We start from the raw sequence: 20,960 nt of genomic DNA, 5'->3' as shown, positions 1-20,960 counted from the left end.
CTAGCTACTACATAATATGTATTCCAGAGAATAAGGGAAGGAATAAAAGGAGCAAAAATATTTGCCATGGTCTTTTTCTCTGCAAGAAGAAGACATTGAGCAACCTGATTGGCTTCTTACAAGAGGAAGCCGAGACGTCACTGTAGGCCTTATTTGCCATGGGAGGTCTGCCAGCTGGTTGGGCAGGAAAAACAAGAAAAACAGAAAATCCATCTCAATTGCCTCCACCAAGCATGCCTGAAAGTGATTGGGTGAACAGATGTACGTCTGCATTTGAGGCACAAAAGCACATTAGGCCTAAAGGACTAGGAGTCTAGTGGCCATGTTTTTACCCGAAACTCTTCCATTGCGTAAATGCCGTCAACACAACTCTATTCCCTTTGCCGGTGAAGATCTGTTCACTGAATTAGACAATTTCTTTGTGTGTAGCATGAACTATAAAGATTGTATTGAACCCTGAGAGTAAAACCTAATATTTCACTTTTGCTAAGTCATCAGGAACAAGGCCCAATTATGTTGTTTTCTTCCCATCGTGTTGGTGTTTGAAACCCAAAGTGGAAGCCTGCATTGACCTCGATGTTGGCCACCTGTTGATACTGTGTCTTGAGTTAGAATCCATAAACTTTAAATTAGAATGATTGCAAACTCCTTTCTGAGCCAATCAGGTGCAGCGACCTTGAGCCGACCGGCTTGGGAAGGAGCACCAAATGGACTCCCTCATATTAGTGTCTCCTTCTTTAATGGCCATGATTATTCCAACGTTCTTGTAGGGTTGGTCGGGGGAGGCTTGGCCCAAAACTTTCACAAGCAGGCTGGCCAGGCCTAACGCTCGACTCAGGCAAATTTGGAATTTGTTCATGTTGTTGACGATAGCTCGCCTACTCTTCACGAAGGATATCATGAGATCTTTAATGTCCACCAATTAATTCCGGGAGATGGGGTGCCCAGTTTAACATCCAACCTAGGGACGGCACACACATTGATGAATCATCGTGCCTGTGAAACACCAGGATGACCGTTTATACCTGGGTCGGAAATTCGAACCCAGGCTAGACAGCTTAGAGGTGAGTGAGTGCTCTCCCATATTGGTGCGCTGTATATAATTATAGTGGTAACGATATGCCACTGTGTGTGTTGAGGAAGAACCTTACGATTTAGAAATTACATAGACTAGTGGGGTCACCCGTGGGAGTCCCACGGGCATGGAGGTGTATCGTTGCGAACGGTGCAGCCGTTTTTGCGGTACCTGGGACAATAACGTTATGCGGGAGTCCAAACCTGAAAATGCTGGAGACCAAAGCTGAAATTGGAAAAACAATATAGCCTATTTTACTCCAGGGGGTCCCAGGATTACCCACCCAAAATATCGTTGGGATCGGTTCAGCCGTTTTTGCGGTACCTGGGAACGGACGGACGGACGGACGGACGGACGGACAGACAGACGGACGGACATTTGGTGAATTATAGAAAGATTACACCAGAGGAGAGGGTATTGCATTTGCGTCCATTTGTCTGTCTATCTCTTTGTCTGTCCGCACAGAACATGAGTATGCTTTTCCCCACAACCATTGGTCCGATTGCAAAGAAATTTTCACCATAGGAGCGCTTCCTGTCGAATTTTTCTAACTAGTAACGGTACCCGCCCTTTGGGCGGGGCTTCAATTGCGAGGCCCAAATGAAAAGGCAAAATGACAGAAATTGAAGGCTTTTTTATTTTAAACGATTTATATAAACATCCGTCAAATCATATCACAGGCAAATCATCAAAATCTAAACAGTATTTGTAGAATTTCAATAAAAGCCACATCACTGTTCATATCGGTAAATATTATTCCATCGTGTTTGGGAAAATTGGAATATTGGAAAATTGGGAAAAAATTGGAAAAACAATATAGCCTATTTTACGCCATGGGGTTTAGAAAAACTGGGAAATTGGAAAATTGGAAAAATTGGAAATTGGGAAAATTAGAAAATTGAAAACAATATAGCCTATTTTACTCCAGGGGTCCCAGGATTACCCACCCAAAATTTCGTTGGGATCGGTTCAGCCGTTTTTGTGGTACCTGGGAACGGACGGTCAGACAGACAGACAGACGGACGGACAGACAGACGGGCGGACATTTGGTGAATTATAGTAAGATTACACTAGAGGAGAAGGTAATGCATTTGGGTCCGTTTGTCCGTCTATCTGTTTGTCTGTCCACACAGAACGTGAGTATGCTTTTCCCTGCAACCATTGGTCCGATTGCGAAGAAATTTTCACCATAGGAGCGCTTCCTGTCGAATTTTTCTAATGATAATTATGACATCATAGGTCACGTGGCACAGGTGTCATCTTGGAAAAAAACTGAAAAAACTTTGCACCTCTATATCTCTGAAACCGCTCCATGGACAAAAATGAAACATGGCTCATTGTCAAGTACTCCCTCCCCACAGGGTACAACATATATTCATGATGATGTCATTATGGTGCCTTCATTATGACGTCTTAATTAGACAAGTAGAATATTTGATCCAATACGTTTGAAATTTATTGAGCATCATATTCACAAAATTTGGATGGGATAATTAAATTGATGATGTCATCAGTCACGTGGTTCGGCAGCCATATTGGATTGAACATAAATCTATGTCGTCAATAAACCACACAAACACACCACACAACCACGACCTGGTGAGGGTCTCCAATTAGTCAGGTTCACTATGTTTTTTCGTTCAAAATCATGGTAGATTAGCAAACCTATACATTTTTGGAAACGTTATTACATGGAAAATCTGAAAATCAATGTTTACATTTGCCAATTCCGACCAATTCGACCAATCGACCAATTCCATTCGACCAATTCGACCATTCGACCATTCGACCAATTCGATTTGCCAATCGATTTGACCGACCTTTGCTTGTGTGGAACGGACTGTGAAAACGATGCGGACTATATTGTCGGATACGACACACAGGACAGTGATGACGAACTCTAAATGGCATATTCTGTAATCGTGTATGTTTGATGCCATTGACTGCCTGTGTATATTTTGTCATTGACTGCCTGTGTAGATGTGAAGTTATACTGACTGCATGTGTATATATGATTTTGCTGACTGCCTGTGTATGTTTGGTGATATGAATTATTGTGACACATTTTGATGTTATTACCTGCCTGTACAAAATGATAACATGTATTTGATTATGCAACTTATCGCGAATATAAAGACAGTATTTTGCAATTCAAAACCTTTGATTCGTGTCTTACCATTCCCAATAGCACTAATTTGATACTTTCATTGGATTCCTTGTCCCTGAAAATATAGGTTTAGTATATTTTAAAAAGTTTTTAGGGTAATTAGAGGCAGAAATAGAACAAAATATGTATTTTACAGTGGCCATTTTGAAAATCCAAAATGGCCGCCATACAGGTATCTCTCCAAATGTAAACATTGATTTTTAGTTTCCTTATGCTATAACCTTTCCAAAAATGTATAGGTTTGCTCATCTACCATGATTTTGAACGAAATATAATTTATTGACATAGTGAACCTGACTAAATCTGTGAATCCTCTTTCTTGTTTCGTGTCTAAAAATGTCCTTCTGTGATTGTGCTTAAATGATGCTTTGGTAATTCCATTTTATATAATTTCCAGCCATATTTTCCGCATGTCCCACCATCAACAATATAAGTCATCATCATGTACCACCAACAATTTTTGCTATTGATGAGATTTTATTGAACAAAAGTTCAATGGTAGCCTTCACTTGAGTCAATTGCAGGATGAAGGCCTCGCTCACCACAGTCCAATCTGTTCCACTTAATAAAATTTGATGTTCCACAATGTACCGCAATACATTTTTCAATTTCTTTACTCCATCTGATCTTTTGGTCCACCTCTGCCTCTTTCAGGGCCTTCTCTTGGTTGCCCAGTTAGAAATTCTTGTTTTGTTTTCCACCAGTTGTCCATTCTCATTACTATGTTTCTGGCCCAGTTACACTTCGTTTTTTCCTTGTGACCAGAATTTCAAGGAATTGGCGATCGCCAAAAATATGGCCATCACTGGATCACGAGCCAAAGGGTAATGGCCAAGGGTAAGCCTTCCCAGTTCTGGGGAGGCTGACCCTTGGCGATCGCTTTGTGATCGCAGATATCTCGATACCTACCATATAAATCACGAGGTCAGTTTGGGTGTTTGTGCAGATGTCTGTCCCCTTTCATAAGGGTAGGTTTCATTAACACTGTGTGTTCACTACAGTCTATTTTTGAGGATAAAACAAACTCCAAAAATTTTTTCTATAAAAGAGTAATTATGTCTCTTCTATTGGAAATGTAGACGGTGGCTTGCAAACCGAGACTCAAGAGCAGTGTACGGAAGCGTTTTTTAAAACAACAATAAATACAAGGTGCAGGGAGGTGAAATTCGCTGCACATGATGTGCAACGCACGCAGAGTAAAACGAGTGTTCATTTACATTTACACTTATTTTACGCTTTTACACATTTACACAGTAATACTCCATATGTACCGTATTACTCAATATGTACTGTATCTGAATGTACCGTATTACTCCATATGTACCATATCTAAATGTACCCTATTACTCCATTTTAAACACTCCATGAGGCTGCATCTGAAGACGTGCTGGATTACCAGACATCAGAATTTCTGGTCGATTCTTACAGTTTGGGATGAGAGAGTCAGTCTTGCTGAACTCAGAACTTGTATATTGGACCGTGCACATATTACAATTGATTCATCTGCGCATGCGCAACATTGGAGGTCACGTCTCTTCAAAGCTGTCCATGCGGCACGCTTTCGAAGTCAAGTAACTTTTCACAATTGTGTTTTTGTCGAAACTGTATCTTTCCTTCGGTGTGTGTAACTATTGGTGTGTCTTTAATAGTATTATATTCTTGGTGTTGGTTTTTCATACCTGTGTACAGAATCGTCGGTTAGTTCGTGTCGCGTGCTCTCAAATGTTGTGTGCTCTCAAGTGTTTGTGTGCTTCCCCTTCTCTCCCCATCTTGTCTTCCGCTCCCTCTTTTTATATATTTTGTTTGTCTGGTTGATTTGTTTGTGAAGTAAATGTCAGCTCTTTCACGAGCCTCGATTCAGTATACAAAAAAAAAAAAAATCCCAAAATGGAGGAATTGGCCTCCCTTTCCCAAATAATCTCCTCCAAAGTTCAATTTATTTTTCTTCACTGTTTTCTACCCATACCCCCTGCCCTCCCCTCCCCCTTTTTTATATTCTCAATCATATTTATCAATATCACCACCACCATACCTTCGTCAATGCAATATGTACATATCCTCAAATCTTGACAACTTGCGATGGTGGAAATTTAACCAACTCATTTCACCTGCACAGTCTGATAAAAGTACAGTACAATAAATGAAACCCTACTTTACAATCACACAAAGTACATCAAACCTTTACAAAAGTACTCACAAAAGTATCAAAAAGTGACTTCCATCAGCAGACAATGTTCAGCGTTCATAACAAGAATATTATCAAACACTTTATGGGAGCTGTAAAAGATTCTTGTACTTTTGACACAAGGTGAAACGATGCAGGCACAAGAGGCAGGTGAAATCTCATTAGATCTTCATAAAATTCAGGGATAATTTGATATTCCCTCACAAACTGCCATGTGCACACCCTCGGTCATCTCGATGATTAAAGCACAGAAAATGCATCGCATACGTAGCAGCTCGGTCCGTTTCATTGCGGTGATAAAACGCAGGTGAGGTATCCGTTTCCAGGACACAGTGACCTAGATGGGTCTGCCCCTGTAAGATTGCTCATGTGAGAAATTTGAAATGTTGCAGGTCCTCAGGTACGACCGGTGTTGAAGAGTCATTCATGATAAACTATGGTATGTATGAAAGTTCATCATTCAAAGTTGACTGACACCGCATGATGCTAATACCTCAACACATCTAGACACAACTAACCCTAACCCTAACCCTAACCCTAGCAACTCTAACCCTAACCCCAACCCTAACCCTAACAACCCTAACCCTAACCCTAACAACTAATAACTCTAACCCTAACCATAATCCTAAACCTAACCCCTAACCATAACCCAGGTGAGCTAACCCAGGTTTCTGTTCCAGGTGAGCTAAAAAAAAAAAGAAGTTTCCCTCATCTAATAAACCTTGCTATGCCGGTCCTCGAGAAGAACATGTAATCATGCTCCGAGAAGAACACCCTCTGATTCTTGTCTCTGAATAAAATTGTTCGTCTTCCAACTTTTTGTTTTGAATGCGACACAGAGCACTCAAATGACGGATGTAGAACGACCTAGATTCGAAACACCTGCTATTCTTTGTAATTTTTCCTGGCAAAAGGCATGAGCAGGTGCACGGGTTCCAGGTGTGTTTGGTAATGGCCAAAAGCTGATATCTGATTCATGAGCACTTGTGCTTTCCCACAGCGACGCTTTTGTGGGTGATATGACCAGGTGGTGCTTACCTCTGCAGGTGTTGTCAGGGCAAAACTTTTGTAATTTGGCAATGGTACCTGCATACAATGCAATGGTACCTGCTTGTTTAGAAAGGCACAGTGACACCTTCAATGTTTATAAGGGAGCATTAACAGAGAGAAGAGACTTCTTAACATCGACAGAGATGGCAAAAGGACGGAGCACCTTATATTGTGATGTTCTGCTTGCGGAAGGACAGACAGACAGTTTTTAAACAAGTCCACCCTCATCAGGAAATGAACCCGGATTAGGTAACAGAATGGACAACGCAATGACCCTCAAGTTAATGATTATATCCCAGCATTCTCAGAATTTCCCATACAAAGTGATGCACATAACGTGTCAGCTATCATCGAAGGTCACGTGATATGCAATATTGATCCAATCCGATGTATCATACTCTACTACATACATAATCAAAGGTGCTTCGAAGCAATTTCTTGGCAAGGTTTATACTGGGTGGTGTGTTAGAGAAGGAATTAGTAATTTGGAGTACTTTCTTATCAACTCGCCAAAAAGTTGATATGTTGCAGCCCATAATGCAAAAACTCCCGATAGTGTGGGCTTAGCGGTTAGGGTGCAGGCTTGGGATCCTAGGATCCTGGGTTCGAATCCCGGTCGATCGCTGAAGTAACGCCAGGGGGGTTGACTCAGCCTATCATCCTTCTGAGGTCGGCAAATTGAGTACCAGCTTGCTGGGATGAATGATCACGGTGTGTACCCCGATTTAGAATAGGCACACTGTATCCCTGCACATCCTAAGAGCATGACCAAGGGTTGGCGTCAGGAAGGGCATCCGGCCATAAAAACATTGCCTCAACCAGGGAACTATGATTGTCATGGGGCCCACAAGGCTACCCCCCTGCTCTAGCAGGGAAAATGGCCTTAAAACGATCATTCAGTGTGGGCCTGTGGATGAGCTGATATAAATATATTGTATGATTGGTTCTGAGGCCACAAGAGAAATTATACTAGATTTTTGCATCTCTTGGTAAAAGCAGAAGTGAGTGTGTGTGTGTGTTAGAGCAGGAATTACCATTTTTTCAGGGTGCCAATGATAGCTTGCCTACTCTTTGCACGGGGCACTATGGGATCCTTCATGACCACTAACTAATTCCAGCAAACGGGATGCCCTTTTGACGTCCATCCGATGGACCTCACACACATTGATGCCTCACCTTGCCTGTGAAACACGAGGATGAGAGTTTATAGCTGGGTCGGGATTCAAACCCAGGCCAAACAGCTTACAAACTAGTGTGTGTACCACTAGGCCATTGTACCAGCCTGATATTTAAGATGCTGACCTAGAATGTATCAATCAGGGAACATTCACTTTGAATGCAGAATAACAGATCCATCCGAACACCTTAAAATATTTTTGCCACTCGGACCTTTCCTTTAAATTTACCCATCGTCCATATTCATGGTATTTGGTGATGCTCTGCTTTGTTAGGTCAGACTGGTAATATAAAGTTTTACCAATCTCGTTTCACTAATTTACTGACAAGATGATGTCAACATACAACTCTCATGTGCTCGATTCATGGACTTAGCAAAAGCATGACGACACATGATATACACATGTTCGGTATTTCATAAAAGCATGTGACCTGCAGTGGCAACATTAACGACCCAAAGTTTAAAATAAAAAAACAGCTTCATTGCCCAATGTATACATCAGAGAATCAGGCTATAGTGGAGCATTTACATCATCATGCAAATATGCATCGTCATCATGGCAGATATTTTAAAAAAGACATCAAGGAAGTACGACGTTGGGAAACATGTTGTAATGTGATGATGATAATGTGAAGATAAATATAATGAGGTTCCTCAACAAGTGTCATCTTGGAATCACTGGAGATTGGTGAAGCTTTCAAATCCAAAGTTCGAGGCATTCTACTTTTTACTCGCACATGGAGATAATGGAGGTTAAAAAAATTCCACCATATTTGAGTACATAATAAATATATGACCCTTTAACGTTTTTTTTTTTTTGTTTTTTTTTTTGGATGCATAATCGAGGCTCATGAAAGAGCTAACATTTATCACACAAACAAATCAAACAGACAAACAAAATATATAAAAAGGGGAGCGGTAGACAAGATGGGGAGAGAAGGGGAAGCACATAAACACAACATTTGAGAGCAGGGACATCAGGAGATCTGTGGGAGGGAGAGGGCTTGGGGGGAGGAGGCGTGGGAAGGTGGGGGGGGGGGGGGGTGGGAGAAGTATAAACACAAGGACATCAAGGACTTCCAGGAAAGAAGTTGCTATTTCAAAAAGTGGATTTGGGGTGAAATTAGCACTATATGCACATGAAGTCATGTGAAATTAGCGCTATATGCACATGATGTCATGTGAAATTAGCGCTATATGCACATGATGTCATGTGAAATTAGCGCTATATGCACATGAAGTCATGTGAAATTAACGCTATATGCGCATGAAGTCATGTGAAATTAGCGCTATATGCACATGATGTCATGTGAAATTAGCGCTATATGCACATGATGTCATGTGAAATTAGCGCTATATGCACATGAAGTCATGTGAAATTAGCGCTATATGCGCATGAAGTCATGTGCATATAGCTCATGATGATGGGATGACATGCTCAAAATCTCATATACTGTGTTGATTTGTGCACAATCACCTGTCTATAAAATTTGCACGTTGGTGCATTGATGTCTCCTCGTGTCATTTTCCTAAAAGTGCTTTATGTCCAAACTCCTCCTTGAGCGACCATGGTCAAAAATACAAGGTGTGCACACCTTGTGCAAAAAAAAATACAAGGAGCTCAAATGGTAAGTGCACACCCCAAAGCGACAGGTAAGATTTCCTCCGGCATAAACTTTGATGGATAAATAATTCCATTTTCCTGATTCAACATACCTGGCTCACGGCAAGGTCTTTAAAAACAGTGGTTGTCTCCAATACCTGCAGTTTCAACAAGGAGCGACAAAACAGAAGAGCAAATTAAATTCACCTGCATTTTATATTATTTGCAAGTTTTACAATCATTCCACGTGAGATTGTATTCCATAAACACAAGAAACACTGCCCCACACAGGTGGAATAAAGTTCAGTTCAGTTCAAACTCAAACCAAGTAAACCCTCGGTGAGCAAGGCAAGTATCACCTGAACCAAACTGAGAAACTACCAATCAGAGCTCTCATGGCTAAAATAACTCAAGTGAATCACGTGAGGGGTTTCTCTTTATACGTAAACGGAGAGGGCTTTTCAACACAAGTTACTTTCATGATGAAAAAGGTCGATATTCATTAACGTTCCTTTGCCTTACATGTTAATAGATTCCTGTAAAGTTTCTGCAATACGGGATTTTCAAAATGAGGTAATCCATCGCAAGTGGCGATGAGAACCCCCTGGCGATGAGATTCATCTGGGCGGCCGAGCGCATATCATGCGTGCCGGATAAGGATTGTAACATACAATGGCTCAGAAAACTTCCAAAATACTTGGAAAGGTACCTGAGAGAAAAAGGTGTACTCCTGCACAACGAAAGATTTGGATAACTTTCTAATCAACTCGTCCAAAAAGTTCATCTCTTGCAGCCCGTACTGCAAAATCTCCCACTGAAGTGTGCCCGCACAAAGCCTATGCATGAGCTGTTATAAATATATTGTTTGATTGGTTCTGGGACAGCAACCGAAATTAGACTAGATTTTTGCATCTATTGGTAAAAAGAGAAGTGTGTGTGTGTGTGTGTGTGTGTGTGTGTGTGTGTGTGTGTGTGTGTTACATCCACTCCCGCTGCTAGCTTGTACTAACAGCAAATGATAGGAAACCAACACCTCTCATCCACGGATATTTCTCGCATTCTCTATACTTCCATGAGTCAGATTCACATTCAGGAACACAATTATGGTTAACCATTTTGAAATTTCCACTCTTTCATTGCTACATTTCTCTTTCATTGCCACTGCAGACAAATTCAGTAAATGTCCGAAGAAAAATGTTTAATAAACAAATCAAAAATAAATCTTTTGTAATCTCAGCCAATTACTTTTAATGCTAAGCCACATACTTACTGATCGTCTCTTGAAAATTGAAATACTTCCATGGAAAGGCTTGTACGTGTGTCGCTTGAAAGCGATTAAACACATTGAGCTCATAAGCCACTTGGGTTCAATGGAGTATACTTGGAAGCAGGAACAAATGAGTTTACAAAGCTTAGCAGCACTAGGAATGAATGAATACTGATCCGAATCAATTAACACGAATCTGAATCGAGCATGCTTTCTGCAGAGGAGCATTTTGGAAAATCTGAATGAGAACGTCTGGTTCGTTAGTTAACATCATAAAGTCATGAGCACGACTGTGTAGTTACTGCAGTAAGCTTGTGATTTGCAAGCATAGAGTAAAGTTGGATCACAACTACGCCCTATATACGTTTACTTTTTGGGGGGTGTCATGCCTCTTACCCCAAAAACTTCAGTCGTCTTCCAAAAGTAGCAATATGGAGAGAATGTTGTTCAAATATAGATCGTCATATATATGACATAAAAAATATACATCTCCAAATAATCAAACAGATGAAGAAAACAATGGAACTCTGGAGTACCACAATGATTCTGCAGAACTCCAAGAAATATTGAAATACCAGGGGTGAAGATACATCAAGGGTTCTTCCAGAGTGATAGCCTCTCACCCCTTCTGTTCTGTATTGCTCTGGATCCACCAAGTAACCTCATAAATGAGCAAAGATACAGATATACCCTAACATCCAATGAAATAATGTACAAAGAGAAAGGAAAAGTGACACTCTAGTGTACATAGATGATTTAAAGCTTTTCCACCCGATAGACAAAAAATTGGTAGAACAACTGAAATTAGTGAAACGGTGCTCATATAACATTCAAATGGAATTTGGCTTGGCCAAGTGAGCCAAGTGCACATTCATAGAGTAAACCAACAACAACAGACAACATAAAAATCAACCTAGATACAACAATACAGGATCTAGACAGCGAAGCATCATACAAATATATGGAGTAGAAGAGGTCCCGAAAACCCCGATCCCAAAAACATACCTCTCCCTATGGAACAAAATTAAAACCATAAACCAACCAGCAATACCAGTATTCCAATACAGCTGCAGATTAATAAACTGGCCACAATCAGAAACCAACAAACGAGATATGAAAACAAGGAAACCCCTCATTATCCACAAAATGGTCTACAAATATCAATACATCCCGAGAATATACCTGCTGAGGCGAGATGGAGGTGGCAGTCTGATGGAACTCAATCAAGTGCGTAAAATGACAACTGTAGGATTAGCAGAGTCGGTGAAAATTTGAACAGACTACATAATCCAATTTGTATGCAAACACAAAGACAACTAACCAGAGGAGGTATCGCTAACCCACCTTGCAAAAAAAATCCAGACAGATGCAAACAGAAGATGTCACGCATGAAACCGAAACAGCAACAAATAGAGCCAAAACAATTGCAAAAAAGACGAAAGAAAAATATAAAACAAAATATCAACAGATATACACTGAAAATGGGAAAACAACAAAATAGCAGGGGACATATATAAAAAAAAGAATTGGACAGATTGGGGATAAACAAAGAAGGCTGTTTGGAATGGCTAAGAAGAGGTCAGCTCAACTGGGATGGAGAACAAATCATTATTAATACGCAAGACCAAGGACACGACATGAATGGCATTAAAAAGATGGCAGGACTGAGTTATGTAAGGTAGAACCAGAGAGTACAAGTCACATCCTATCGGGATGTAAAAAACTCATATCAGAACAACTGTACACAAAAAGACACAACAGGGTTTGTAGAGTAATCAACTGGCACATCTGCAAAAACTTTGATGCTCCAGTTCCAGAATACTAATGGAAACATGACCCAAAAGCAATAATTGAAAACAAGGAAGTGACGCTCACATTTGACCCAATTATCCCATCGAGAGTGAACATAGAATACATTGCGATGGGATTCAGTACTGATGTACACAGAAGAAAAGAAGGAATTGCTAATTGAGGTGTCAGTATCCAGTGATTTTGGTCTAAATAATGCAGAAATCAAGAAAACAACCAAATACCAAGACCTCACAAATGAAGTGCATTGATTTTGGAAGCTGAATAATGCTGATATTGTACCAGTGATAATTGGAGTTACAGGAATGATGAAGAAGAACCTTACTGAGATTTTTAAAAGCATCCCCGAGGATATTACAATAAACAAACTACAGTTGGAAGCTGGCCGGGCTCAGTGCCGATCCTCAAAAAAGAAAAAGACTTTGGGGAAAAGAAAACTTCATCACTTGGTCCATTAATCATGATCCCTTATCAAAATGGAGGCATTGAGAGAGGTGACATAACTACCCAGAGAACGGTGGGTGCCAGTGATGCCATCAGGTGGCATTGCTTTTCTCTCTGCCGATTAAGTCTTTGGTGTGATTCAGCCAGAGTCAGAATCGAATCGCCGACCGACCAAACTCAAGCAGATGCTCCACCCACAATGCCACTGAGTATGTCAGCAAAGTCCTCCAGTGAGCAAATGCACCAAGTGCAGGTGCAGTTATCATGCAAGCGCAACTGAGATAGCTAAGTACTGTACAAACGCTCACAACTATGATGTACAAGAGTGGGAAAGTGGTTTTCTTTATGTTCAGACAACAACCACAACTAAAAACAACATTATGCTAATACCACTTTAACCATTACTACAGGAATCATAGACTTCGCAAAACGTTTAACTTCTGCACCTCAAGAATTGCATAATGAAGGCGGAAGCCAGGGCTCGATGGAAAGTATGAATCTGAGTGAAAGAGCACAACAACTTCAGCTCCACGAGATTCCAATCTGCCACCACCTGAACGGCCACACCAGCGTCCAAGCAACTTCTGCTCTCCTCCCACCCACTCCTCCAACTGTACGTAATCGTACCTGTGCATTGCAGGGAAACAGGCACGACAGCAACAATTTTTCATTCAATCTATCGTCTTTGCTTGTAGTTCACAGGATTGTATCTCGTTCTCGAGAATGAAAGCTAATTGCAAATCAATATCACGTGAAATAAATATTCGAAGTTCAATCTATGTACTTTATCTAGAATATATGCAAGTAATAAACAGAATTCCCTTCTTAATACGGTACCTGAAGGGTATGCCATCACATACATGTACATATTTAGAGGAATTGATTGTATATGTTACAAAATAATGGGTACTATTATATATATATATATATATATATATATATATATATATATATATATATATATATGTGTGTCACGCTACCAGATTCTTGTACCAGATGCTCAAATTATGGATTTCGAGTTATACCTGCAGCATTAAAGTACCAACCCTGTACCTTCATAAAATAGCAGGGTTGGTCAAATTGGACAATTACAAATTCATTAAAACAAAAATTTTAATGTTCATGTGTTCCCCAAAATGTCAAGTTTTTCAACTTTTCATGCCAGGAAATCTAGAAAATTACGCAAAAAATACCAACCAGTAATTTACAATCAGAATCAATTTCTAGGGTTTAAAGGTTTTTTTCAAGCATGATGTTGGACAAGTAAAGTAAATAAAAGTACCATAAGAGTTATTGGCCGAGTGCCAATTATTATTTTTCGCACCTTGCCAATACGTATTCTGTATTTTTCACTTTTTTCCGAGCAAATAAGTTGTGACCAGCACTGATTTTAATTGGAATTTATGGGAAACAAACACGCACATGTTTCTTCTAATACTGCTGTATTTATTATGTACAGAATAATCTGCATTGAATCTTCAAGCATAATCTGCATTGCAACTGAACACAAATACTGTAAATCATCGCCCGCCATCTGTACGCCAGCCCAAGCTGTCATGCCAAAATATCAAGGCAAAATGACGAGTAGGCCTACATGTATAAAATTTTCACACACATGTTTGGTGAAGCCCCATTTACAAGACGTATGTGCAAGACTAGTCAACCTTTGACTACCTCATGGTGCGTAGGCGAGATAGGGGGCACCTCCGGGACACAAAGGTGATCCCGGTGGAGGAGGCTGTTTCACAGCACCACTTGGTTGTCTGCGACATAAGGGTGAAAGGTGCGAGGAGAGCTCGGCGGGTGAAGTACCAACCGAGAATGAAGGTGTGGAGGTTGAAAGAGGTGACAGTAAGGGAGGCATTAAAAGAGAGGCTGAGTAGGGTCGAGGATGATGTGGTTGAGCTTGAAAGTGGTTGGATGTCAATGAAAGCTAGTCTGTTGGGAGCCGTTGGTGAGGTATGTGGATGGACAAAAGGACCACCGAGGCACTCGGAAACATGGTGGTGGGATGATGAAGTTGGAAAGAGGATTGACGAGAAGAGGAAGAAGTTCAAGGAGTGGCAGAAGGCGAAGGGTACGGGAGCAGAAACAGCAGAGCATGAAAGTTATAAGGCAGCCAGGAAGGCTGCAAAGAAAGAGGTAGCAAAGGCGCAGGAGGCATGTAGGAAAATGTTCGGAGATCGCTTGGATTCGGAAGAGGGTCAGAAAGCAGTATTCTGGATTGCAAAGCAGATAGCGAAAGAGAGGTGTGATGTGATGGGGGTGAGTTGCTTGAAGGATGAAGTGGGACAAATCGTTGTCGACCCAGATGGAATTAAAGGAAGATGGAAAAGATATATGGAAATGCTGTTGAATACAGAGAATGAATGGGATGGCAACATAGAGAGGAACCCAGTTTTAGGACCGGCAGAGGAGATAACTGAGAAGGATGTTGAGGAAGCGATAAAAGCAATGAAGGGTAGAAAAGCGGGAGGGCCGACGGGAGTTGTGGGAGATATGTTGAAGGCATCAGGAAGTTGGGGTGTAAAGAGAAGGACAGAGATCTGTAATCTGGTGGTGAAAGAAGGCCGCATTCCAGTGGATTGGGAACTGAGTACCATCGTCCCTCTATACAAGGGGAAAGTTGACCCCCTGGAGTGTGGCTCGTACCGAGCGATAAAGTTATTGGAGCATGGAATGAAGGTATTGGAAAGGGTGTTGGAGAGGAGGATAAGGAAGAAAGTGAAGATCGACGAAATGCAGTTTGGATTTATGCCAGGTAGAGGAACGACAGACGCGCTTTTCATTGTGAGGCAGTTGCAGGAGAAGTACATGGAGAAGAGGAAGAAGTTGTTTCTTGGGTTTGTTGATCTGGAGAAAGCATTCGATAGGGTTCCACGCAAAGTATTGACATGGGCATTGAGGAAGCTAGGAGTGGAGGAATGGTTGATCAGAGTAGTGATGGCAATGTACAAAAGAGCACGCACAGCTGTAAGGACGAAGGACGGGAACAGTGGTGAGTTTGAGGTGAAGGTGGGAGTGCATCAGGGATCGGTACTAAGTCCACTACTATTTGTAGCTGTGATGGAGGTGCTGGCTCAGAACGTAAAGGAGGGTTTACCATGGGAGTTGTTGTATGCAGATGATCTGGTGTTGATTGCGGAAAGTATGGATGGACTGAAGGAAAAGATGAACAAGTGGAAGGAATGTATGGAGACAAAAGGTCTGAAGGTGAATATCAGAAAGACGAAGGTGATGGCAAGTGGTGAAGCATGTGGTGAGGTGGAAAGAACTGGGAAGTGGTCCTGTGCTGTGTGTAGGAAGGGTGTCTGAGTGAACTCCATTCAATGTACAATGTGCGCTGAGTGGGTTCATCAAAAATGTAGTGGTCTGAGAGGGTCATTAACCAGTGTGGCAGCTACATTCAAATGTAAGGTGTGCACAGAGGGAGCTGCAGATGGAGGAAATGTTGAGTTGGATCTTGGAGACGGCGTGAAGCTGGAAGGTGTGAAAACATTTTGCTACCTCGGAGACATGCTGAATGGAGAAGGTGGATCAGACTCGGCAACGGTTGCTAGAGTGAGATGTGCATGGAAGAAGTTTCGGGAACTGAGTGGCGTGCTGATGATGGGAGTGTCGTTGAAGCTGAAGGGAAAGGTGTATGCTGCATGTGTGAGAAGTGTTATGATTTATGGGAGCGAGACATGGGTAATAAACGTGGAGTAGCAATGAAGGTTGGAAAGGGTGGAAATGCGAATGGTTCGGTGGATGTGTGGAGTATCGTTGAGAGAGAGGAAGACAAATGATGAATTGCGAAAGATGATGGGAATATAGCCTGTGATCGATGTTGTGAAGAGGAACAGGTTGAGATGGTTTGGTCATGTGTTGAGGAAGGATGAAAGTGACTGGTTGAGAAGAGTGATGGAAATGAATGTAGAAGGAAGTAGAGGACGGGGAAGACCGAGAAAGACTTGGCCAAAGATGGTGGAAGAAGAAATGCAGGCAAGGGGGTTAACAAGGAGAGATGCAGAAAATAGGGCAAGATGGAGAAGATTGTCATGGGGACCGCAAGGCTAACCCCCGCTCTTGTAGGGAAAATGGCCTTTAAAATGCATGTTGTTGTTGTTGTTGTTGTATGTACACTAGGCTTGACCTATCCATGAAGGACAAGAAATGCATGTGGCATCATACTACTTACACTTGAAAACCCCACGGGATATTAAGTTGGCAGCCAGAAGTGTGATTCAAAGGTTAAGTCATTATCTTGTGAGCCTAATTCATAAAGTACATACAAGTACAGCATTGTTCAGTAAACGATATTCTTTGTCCAGTATATGAATAAAATATCATGCACACTGGATGCACAGCACTGAGCAGCATGTACAGGTTGTTATCAATTGCACAAACTATGATGACTGTCTCAATCATTATCAGTCACGTATCAGTATTATTCATTATCAGTATCATTAATCATTATCTAAACAAACACCTGTAGCGACGAGCGCGCCACCAGGTGACTGTTGCCGTGGAATCGCGGAAAATGACCGTCGAGTTCGAAGCAAAATTCAAGCTTCAACGGTCATAACAGGTAATGCCACTGTCATAGAACGAAAGATCGTATAGTTTTCCGTCGATGGGTGAAATATAAGACGAAATGTGTCCAATAAAGGTATATTTACGGAAATTTATTGCTGATAAACGATCAATCCGGAAGCTAAAACGGTGAAACACGCGGCGCCGCCTTTCAACGGCGTTTATACACAGTAGATGATTAGCGCATCTGGTACAAGAATCTGGTAGCGTGACACATATATACATATATATATATATATATATATATATATATATATATATATATATATATATATGTATGTATGTATATATATACATATATATATATATATATATATATATATATATATATATATATATATATATATATGTGTATATATATATATATATATATATATATATATATATATATATATATATGTATATATATGTATATGTATATATATATATATATATGTATGTATGTATATATATATATATATATATATATATATATATATATATATATATATATATATATATATATATATATATATATATATATATATATATACTGTATATATATATATATATATATATATATATACACATATATATATATATATATATATATATATATATATATATATATATATATATATATATATATATATATATATATATATATATATACTAGCTGAAAGCACTCGGCGTTTCCCGGGTTATTTTTGAATGAATTTACTACTATAATTCAGCTTTTACTCGCGGCTGTAGAAGATTGACTACTATAATTCAGCTCAGCTTTTAATTGTGAAATGGGCCCGGCCCGGCCGAAGCGGCCTCAACCGGCATCGCCACCTAGCCTAAAACATTCCCGGGGCCCGTCCCGACATTTTTTGTATTGGAGGTTTCCTCCTATCTTTCACCGTTCAGGAGATTCGCTTGCGCAGACAAACAAACAAAAACTTTCTTCTCTCTATATTATAAAAGAAAGTTTATACAATGTATATTGTTTATACAATTACTATACTTTATATCGTTTATACAATTACTTCACCAAGTTGTATAGGTTGTCCCAATTGAGAAGCCTATTGATTTTGAGGTCAAAGGTCAAAGGTCATCTGGAGGTCAAATTTCTAAAATCACCATTTTAAATCCAATTGACTTGAAAATTGAATAGCATTTGTATATAGTCACCAAATTGGGAAATGAAGTATTTTTGAGGTCAAACGGTCAAAGGTCAACTCAAGGTCAAATTTTAAAATCATCAATTTTCATCTGAAAAGCCATCAATTTTCAACCGATTGACTTGAAAATTGAACAGCATCTGCATATCGTTACTAAATTGGGAAACATACTATTTTGAGGTCAAAAGGTCAAAGGTCAACTCAAGGTCAAACTTCCACAATCATCACTTTACATCTGAAAAAACCGACAATTTTCATCCGATTTACTTGAAATTGAACAACATTTGCATATTGTCTCACTGAATTGGGAAACCAACTATTTTTGAGGTCAAAAGGTCAAAGGTCAACTCAAGGTCAAACTTCTAACATCATCATTTTTCATCTGATGAAAAATCAGTATATTGAGAAGGGGGGGGGGGGGGGCAGATTTTGCAAGTGTCGTGCTCGGCATGACGTCTTCTTGTTTATTTTTTTTGTTTGTTTCCAAGATGGAGGCTCGTTGTAAGAGCTAACATTAATCATCAAAAGACAAACTGACACATAAAACATAAGATAAAGGGAGCGGGAGACAAGATGGGGAGAGAGGGAAGCACACAAGTACAACAGTAGAGAACAGGGACATCGGGAGATCTGTGGGAGGGTGAGGGCTTGGGGGAGGAGGCAAGGGAAGGGGGGGGGGGGTGACAAAGGAGCACCATCATGCCTTCGTTTGGGGTGTTTGACATCCGCACCCATTTAAGCTTACCCCACTGATCACAGAACTTTTACCCTGGACAAGCCAGGAAGGGATTGGGAGCAGTTTTGTCCCAAGCACACAGGAAGTGGTAATAAGAATGATAGCCAAGCGTATTATAGCCATACCATGAGTTGGCCCAAGATAAATGATTGTGTCACTCGTAAAGAGTTATTGGCTATGCTGTATACGATGACCCATTTCCATTTGTACTTGTACGGAAGGAAATTTGGGGTCAGAACAGATCATCCCTCCCTACAATGGCTCTTACGGTTCAATGAATCCAATGGCCAAATTGCAAGGATGGAGAAATTGCAGCAGTAAGAATTCAATGTGACCTATAGAGCGGGAAAGGCTTATGATTACGCCAATTCACTCTCTTCATGCCATTGCATGGGACAAAATGATAAATTCTGCACACAACATGAGGACCGGGACCAATTGGTGGACCCTTCCCATAAGATCCCAGTTCGCGCAGCCCAGGTGGTGCGGTCAACCTTGCCACTAACCACGGGGGAAAAATTTGGCATATTGGAACATGGCCCAGCGGAAAGATTCCGTGTTCGGACCGGTGTGTGATTGGGTAAGGGAAGGCAATAGACCGGGGAGGACGTCGCTCTTCTCAGGGCACCAACAAAGGCATACTGGGCTCAATGGAGGTCCTTGAAATTGAAAGATAACATCTTGTATCGCAAATGTGTCGACATTCCATCTGAAAAAAAACACTTATTGGCGGCTGATAATCCTTGACCAATTTAAAAGCACAATTTTACAACAGGTGCATGGTACCGGCCGACATTTTGGCGGGACAAAGACAACATTGTGAGTCCATCGGAGGCTTTATTGGGTGAACATGGGGCAGGATATACAGTACTGGTGTTGGGCATGTGACACCTATAGTGCCAAAAAGGGACTGGCACAGAGGATTGGGAGCCGGAGGATGACTGGCACAGAGGATGGGGAGCCGGAGGATGACTGGCACAGAGGATTGGGAGCCAGCGGATGACTGGCACAGAGGATGGGGAGCCAGAGGATGACTGGCACAGAGGATTGGGAGCCGGCGGATGACTGGCGCAGAGGATGGGGAGCCGGAGGATGACTGGCACAGAGGATGGGGAGCCGGAGGATGACTGGCACAGAGGATGGGGAGCCGGAGGATGACTGGCACAGAGGATGGGGAGCCGGAGGATGACTGGCACAACAAAGGATGGGGTGCCGGAGGATGACTGGCACAGAGGATGGGGAGCCAGAGGATGACTGGCACAGAGGATGGGGAGCCGGAGGATGACTGGTAGAGAGGATGGGGAGCCGGAGGATGACCGGCACAAAGGCAATGGACATATTTGGCCCGCTACCCCACACTCGCTAAGGTAACAAATACATCTTCATGGTTATATGGTCTATTTCACTAAATGGCTGGACGCCTGTGTGCTCCCGAGCAAGGAGGCCGGGATTGTAGCACAGGCTTTTGTGGAAGAGCTGCACACTGACCAAGGGCGGAGCCTTGAGAGACAGCTTACTCAAAGAGGTGTGCCGTCTCTAAGCAATTTGAAAAACATGGACAACTCCCCTAAAACCTCAATCTGACGGAATGATGGAAAGGTTCAATATTTCACCCTATTACAACAGCTGACTTTATCTACCACTTTCCGTCAGGATGACTGGACAAGCAAGCATCTCCTGTACTTGTTGATGGCCTGCAGGACCTCCCAGCATGGAGGTTTCGCATG

At 41.3% G+C, this 20,960-nt stretch overlaps 1 protein-coding gene across 1 annotated transcript in view; it reads right to left on the bottom strand.

The window, feature by feature from the left end:
- Positions 1-20,960, bottom strand: part of LOC137421082 (platelet-derived growth factor C) — a 95,591-nt gene that overhangs the window by 53,163 nt on the left and 21,468 nt on the right. Inside the window, exons 3-4 of the mRNA XM_078772671.1 lie at positions 13,224-13,404; positions 9,371-9,415 (exon numbers count right to left, since the gene is read on the bottom strand). Coding sequence (XP_078628797.1) covers positions 9,371-9,415; positions 13,224-13,404 — 226 coding nt within the window. The remainder of the gene's footprint in view (positions 1-9,370; positions 9,416-13,223; positions 13,405-20,960) is intronic.

This window comes from Myxine glutinosa, chromosome 2 (assembly GCF_964187855.1).
Source record: "Myxine glutinosa chromosome 2, kmMyxGlut1.1, whole genome shotgun sequence".
Classification (NCBI taxonomy): domain Eukaryota; kingdom Metazoa; phylum Chordata; class Myxini; order Myxiniformes; family Myxinidae; genus Myxine; species Myxine glutinosa.
The sequence above is the reverse complement of the archived record's forward strand: the minus strand, read 5'-3'. Positions and strand labels throughout refer to the sequence as shown.